The sequence below is a fragment of the Molothrus ater genome, chromosome 14, assembly GCF_012460135.2.
Source record: "Molothrus ater isolate BHLD 08-10-18 breed brown headed cowbird chromosome 14, BPBGC_Mater_1.1, whole genome shotgun sequence".
Taxonomy (NCBI): domain Eukaryota; kingdom Metazoa; phylum Chordata; class Aves; order Passeriformes; family Icteridae; genus Molothrus; species Molothrus ater.
In genome coordinates this window covers 12158600-12165119 of record NC_050491.2, presented here as the reverse complement: position 1 = coordinate 12165119, position 6520 = coordinate 12158600, and the positions used below count along the sequence as shown (strand labels likewise).

The window sequence follows — 6520 nt, the reverse complement described above, 5'->3', positions numbered from 1 at the left end:
AATGTCTTTGCCATTTCATTTTTTTGTGGATTAAAAATGGGGCCACATGTTCTCCCTGAGCATACTGTGTATAACTTGTTAAATATTTCTATGACTTTTTATCATAGCACAGAGGAAGCAATTTAGTTGTGTTCCTGTTACTCTTTAATGAGGTGGTGGTGTAAAAGTGGAAGGAATGTTTTCTCCAAATGTTCAGAGAAGGCAAGGTTCTTGTCCATATACATTTTTCACCAAATTGTATTATTCAATGGGAAAATGGAATCTTTTAGGGACATAAGAAATTGCTGAGGTGGACTTTGCTTGCTTTTTTGCTTCTGCCTTTTTTGATTGCAGCTTAACAGAGAGTAATTCAAAAGCAAGAAACCAGCTGGAGTATTTTTCCACCACTTCTCAAAGTATGTGAAGCTGAGGGAAGTGAAGATGATGAAACAGCACAGACAATGTAAGCAAAAATTTATTGTATTGACCGTTAAATGCTTTGCACAAACGTAACCACAAATACAATGAGGTGCAGCATGTGTGGTTTTGTTGTGGAGCCCTACTTTGTCCCTTCCCTGGTGTAACAGCAAAGGTTGGTCCTGCTCTGCACTCCATGGCAGGTTTCCCATGTCAAATTGTGCAGGTTTGTGTGTTTTCAGCCCTAAACAAGGGTTTATTTCTCTCTTATCAGCTTGGGGTAATTCCTTTGAGGACAGGGACAAGTGTGGTGTGTCCGGCACACATTCCTTTGCTTCCTTCTGTAAGCACCCAGTAAACGTTGGATAAGGGCTTTTAATATACCTGCACAAATGGAAAATTCCATTTGGGAGGACAGAGAAGGCTGATCTGTGTCTCCCAGCAGCTGAAGGGAGGCAGACTGGGGAGGTGGCACTGGAATTGTGCTGGGACAGTGCTCCTTAACAGCATGCAGGGAAACACAACTTGTACAGCCCATCCCTGAGACAAATGACCTCCTTGCAGGGGTAAATGCAGAGCCACATTAGCTGAGGTTTGGTGCTGTGAGAAACACCTGAGTGATAAAATGTTTTACATGGTGGTGGTTTTGCCCACACCTCCTACATTGTCTTACATTCCAGCAGCAGAGATCCCCATGTTCCTGCTGTGGGAAGGTACCATGTGCTCACAGTGATGCTGATGGACTGGGCCTTTTCTCAGGACTCCAGATGTCCTGGAGCACGTGCAATTTATTCCTATTTCAGCAGTACTCACTGACAATATGCCCAGTATGGGCTGGGCACAGGAAGGCAGCCCCTCCCAGGGAGATCACACCTGGCTGTGGTCAGTTGGGAAATGGGGAGGGCAGAGGAGAACATGCTTCCAGCCCCACATCACCAGCACAAGCCCCAGACCTGAACTTGCCAATGTGAGCATTTGCATTGAATTTTGATGTTAGCATTTCAGATTAGAGTATTGCCCATAAAGGAAATAATATATTCCTATATATTGAAATTTCTTTATTTGCATATAAAATCCAAATGCCAGCAAAACCATTGTTCATAAACAAATTTCAAGAAAACAAATAATCAGCCTCCACTTTATTACTGAAATGTCCTGGCCTCCTGCTGGGCAGGTTTGCCCCTGAGCAGGCAGCACGGGCTGGATAGCTCAGATAGCTCAGTCCTTTGGGGGCAGAGTGCCCAAGCCGCTCTTAGCTGCAGGCAACCTTAGCAAGCTTAAGGATATCAGCTCTTTTTAGTGATTATCAGCTCTCTCATGATTTCAGCTCTTTGCTTGCTAAGGCACCGTTGCAGGCCGACCGAAAGGCAGACCGACGCGAGAGAGGAGAAGGCAGCTGGAGTTCCACAGCGATGGTTTTATTGGGGTCTGTGAAGGGTTCTTCTAACCAGAATGGGCTAAAACAGCCCATTATATAGGGTAGAGGGGGATCCAAAATTGTCCAAGAGCAGGGGTTAAGGGAAAGTGACCTATGGGGTTACAGAGAGATGAGCTGGGGTCCGAAAGGCGGAAGAGAGGGCCTTCTTGCTTTTTCACCAGGACATGGCATTTCCTGTCTTTGAGCCTCTTCCCTCCATGGAGCCCTGGCAGGCCCGGACCCTGCTACACTCAAACACCATTAAAAGGTGGCCAGCAGGGTGCCCCATCCCCACGTGTGGCAGGCAAGTGCCAGCAGGATGAGCTGGCCGGGCAGGGCGGGGGGCCTGGGGGCCACGCTGGTGCCAGCCACCCTGCACCTGTCCTCGGTGGCCATCTCCAGGGGCACGGGACAGTCCCCCAGGAGCCCAGGGAGGGGCTGCTGGGCTGCTGTGGTGTTGGCAGGGCCCGGGAAGGCGCAGTCCAGCCCCTGGATGAGCGTGGCCTTCCAGCGCCAGAGCCAGAGCGCGCTGCAGTCGCAGCTCCAGGGGTTGTGGGACAGGAACACGTACCTCAGCCTGGGCAGGGAGGAGAAGAGGTGCACCGGCAGCGAGCTGAGGTTGTTTCTGCTCAGGTGAAGGAAGTGCAGCTTGTTTAGGTGCAAAAAAGCAGAGTCTGAGATGGAGAAGATCTGGTTGTTGTTCAAGTACAAGTTTCTCAAGTTGAGCAGCTGCCTGAAGGTGCAGTCCACAGCAGTGATTCTGTTGGCTTCAAGGTGCATGGTCTTGAGCTGGATCAATCCTTCAAAAAGCTGATTAGGCAAATCAGTGATGAAGTTGTGGCCTAAATTTAACATGTCCAGTCTGAGAAGCTTTGAGAAAGCTCCATTTTGGATGATCCATATCCGATTCTTCCTGAGATTGAGATCGTTCAGGGTTTCCAGGTCCTTCAGGGAATCTCTGCCGATGGCCTCTATGTGATTGCCCTCCAGGGACAGCCTCGTGAGGCTGGAGAGGTTCCTAAAGGCTTGTGGGACATACCTCATGTTATTGGAGGCTAAATCAAGCCTTTCTAAAGAAGGCAAGTGTGAAAATAGAAGTGGGTGGATTTCGAAGATGTTGCAGTGGGACAAATCCAGGCTGATGAGGTTTAATAGTCCTCTGAAAGTGTTTGCGTGCAGGTAGGTGAGGCGTGAGTTCCTGCTGAGGTGCAGCTCTTGCAGCCTGCTGAGAGCATGGAAAGTTCCTGGGGTCAGGAAAGTCAGATTGTTCCCATCTAGCCAGAGGCTGTGAAGGAAAGTCAGGTTTCTGAAGGTGTTGGTGTTGAGAATCCGCAAATAATTGTTGGAGAGGTTTAGGGAGATGGTGGATGGTGCTATTTCTCCAGGTAGGGTTTTCAGTCCAGCTCTGTTGCAGAGGATGGTCTCTTCAGGTGTACATTTGCACATGCTTGGGCATGAATTGGAGACATTCAGACTCAGCCCAGCCTTTGCTGCACAAGTAAATATAAATATAACGAGAAAGAACATGACCAGCCACACATCAGCCACAGCATCTAATACCAATGGACAGTAGAGGAGGAGGCAAGAAAAAGAGCATGTACCTTTTGGGCAGGTGAACCACAGGCAGGGCAGGGTTGGTTGGACTGTGCACAGTGAAAATAAATCAGCTGGTTCCTCCTGCTGCAGCCCCGTGGGGATTAAGTGTTTAGGCACGTCAGAGCTGATTAAGTGCTGCCCTGAGAGGCAGGGAGACTTCTCAGCCCAGGGTCATGCTCTGATAGTGGTTTTTCTCACCTCCTGCCCTCTACAAACAGCAACAGGTAACAGACTTCTCCTGGCAGCTGTCTGGGAGAGGCTCCTGCTCATGGGTTATCACCATTCTCAGAGTCTGCTTGGAAGTTGCCTCAAAAAAACTGTTCTGGGAGGAATTTTTGTGATTTTTCTCCAGCTAGAGCTTCAGCAAAGGCAGTGCAAGTGGCTGTGCCATCCAGGTGTGAGGTGAGGGCTCTCAGCCTGACAGAGGCTGCACACACTGACAGATGTCCCAGGCTCAGGGATTTCCCTTGGTGATGGCTGTGACTCTCCAGCAGTAAAATGGGAGACTGCCAGGAGCTGTGCAAGCCTCATGTTCTCTGATATGAGAGACATTTCTCTGACATTTTTCTCTGGGAAAGCACAGGGGAGTGCTGTGTCCTGGCAGTGCCTCTTCTTGGGATGAGCCCTGAGCCATCTATGAGGGGGGAAAAATGAACCCTGTGGTTGAAACGTGGAGCACCCCAAGGACACACTGTCCTTCCCAGGGCACTGCTTGTCTCCAGCAGGTCCAAAGATGCCACTGAGAAACTGGAGCTGGACTTGGGTCCTTAAAAATCTGTGTCCTTGCCCTGCCCTGATTTTTATCCCATATCCACAGTGCAAAGGGAAAGTGCATTTGGGGGCCTGATTGATGAACTCAGCAGCCAGGGATCAGCAATCTCCAGGCTGATCATTCTGCAGGAGGACCAGACCCAGGGCTTGCAGCTGATGGGTCATTAGTGACACAATTGCTGCTCTTGTTTTTGTCACTCTAAATTTTTCTTTTCCACTTCTCTCTGCGGAGTTCTCATGTGTTCTGATGTGCTTGAAGCACCTTTTGTCAGCTCCCTGCCTTCCAGTGCATTTCCTTGCTCTTAATTTCTTGGTCTGGCTCAGCTTTTTTCTTTTTTTCATGTTTTACAGGTTCTTTTTTTCATGTTTTCTTTCTTTCCCCTGTTCTGCCAGCTCTGTCCAGACAGTGGCTAAACCCCCAAATATACAGTATGCCCAACAGTAAGTGTGACCTGGACAAGTTTGCAGCTCTGTTATTTTCTCAGCAGAAGCAGATTATATTTCCTGTGCTGTTAAATCACTATGTTGGCTTCAGCTAGTTCTGTTTTCTTCTTCATTTTTTCAAGCAACAATCCCCTGAAGAACAGCTTCTCCCTGGAAGCTTGGCCAGGATGATCATGTTGTGTAATGGAGACCATCTTCCAGCTGTAAACAACATCATTTATTTAGTTAGACAGGCTTTGGTGCAGTGTTACTGGGGGCCAAAATCTGGTTTCCACCACGAGCAGCAGTGCTGGCACTGTGCCCAGGGGCTGGTCCTGGGAGCCCCAGAGGAAGGTGGAAATGTGGAAATGTGCACTGCTCACCCCATCCAGCTGATTGTGTCTGGGGTCAGGCAAAAGGTTTTGTGGGTGAATCTTTGTTTTCTGTATTCCTGGCTCAGCTGGGACTGCTCCTCCAAGGACATCACCTTGGTTTGGTGTCCTGCTGCTTGGTCTCCATGGCTTCTCTTGCCTCCTGATGCAGCACAGCTGGGAATCTCCATCCCTCCATGACTTTTCAGTGCAACCCTGTGAAGGAGAGAGGTTTCTGCTGATCTCTGTGCAGGACAGGTGAGCTGCACTGTGTGCTGGGGAATGCTCTTGCCTTCAGCTGAAGTTTGTAGCTCAGGCTGAAAAAGATGGATCTCTTGCTTTGGTGTCCCTTTTATTCTACACAGGGTTTATTTCTGGTTGTAATTCTGTTTGCAATTCCAGCAGTGTTACCATGTTCTAGCTCTTAGTAAAGCACAGTGCTCTCTGTAGTGTGGCTCTCCTTGATTTCATATTGGAAATTTTCAGACCAAAAGCATGCAGCTCTTGGAGCTCATTGCTGCCAGATGTTGCTTAACTGGACTCAAACACTGTGGTGGAACAGGAGCATGCAGAATGTTTCCTTGCTTTAGAGCCTATAGAGCCAAGGAAACCCATAAGTATCAAAGTGACCAAATTTTTACACTTTGTCCCAGGTTTGGCAATTCCAGTTTCTCCCTGTGGGGATTCCACAAAGCACAGAGGTGGGGTGGCAGCTGCCTTGAGAGGATTTTGCCCAAACTGACCGATGGCAGCCCAGGCTGCAGCTGCCCTTGGGGTGGAAGCAGTGCAGTGGTGTGCCAACACCCAGCACTGTGGAGAGTTAAACCTTTGCTGGGGGCTGAGTGCTGGTCCAAGAGAGTGGCCACAGGAATGTCCTGTGTGTGCTGCAGTGCCCAGTGCTCCTGTGCTCAGCACTGCTCCAGCTTCCTGAGCATCTCTACTGCAGTCACTGCCACACCAAGTGCTGCACAGACAAGGTAAAGACGTGCTCCTTGAGAAGAACTGTCAAATAAGTTTTTCCTCCACCTACCTTTATAAGCAAACTTTCCCTTTATGGTCTGCTCAAATATTAGCATCCTGCTCTGGGGTTCTCTTTTCCAGGCTCAGCTCTTTGTGCTCCACGTGCAGGGACTCTGATTGTCTCTCTCCATCTGCCTGGAGGGTTTCTGGAGTGCATCATGAGTTTTGGCTGAAGTGCCTCATCCACCCGGCTTTAATGGAAAAGCTGAACCACTGCAGGTCTTCTGTTAAAATGTATTCCACCCACCACATGGCCATGGTTGTGTTTTTGTCTTTTTTTCAGTCACTGATTTATCTGACATCTGGGATTTATAGCCCAGCTCATCCCCTTCAGAAATTGTTTGTAGCTGATGTCAAGAGCCTTGCCTAAAACTGTAGATTTTAAGGAGATGAATTCTCTTTAGAAAATCGAGGCAGCAGTCAAAACTTCTGCTGTGGGATGGTCTTGCTGTTCTAATAAGTTAAAAGAGCAAGGTTTCCATCCTTTAAACTTTTTGTTGGGAAAAGGTGGAATTAGTCGAATCAC

At 48.6% G+C, this 6520-nt stretch overlaps 1 protein-coding gene across 1 annotated transcript; it reads right to left on the bottom strand.

Moving 5' to 3' along the window:
- Nucleotides 1-2074: 2074 nt before the first annotated feature.
- Nucleotides 2075-3340, bottom strand: LOC118698524 (nyctalopin-like). Its single transcript, XM_036401868.1, has one exon. The coding sequence runs from the start codon at nucleotides 3338-3340 to the stop codon at nucleotides 2075-2077; it is 1266 nt and encodes a 421-aa protein (XP_036257761.1).
- Between the last annotated feature and the right edge of the window lie 3180 nt (nucleotides 3341-6520).

Bases quoted from the DNA above. Each gene is read 5' to 3' on its own strand.
- LOC118698524 (XM_036401868.1), bottom strand. From the start codon at position 3,340: ATGTTCTTTCTCGTTATATTTATATTTACTTGTGCAGCAAAGGCTGGG.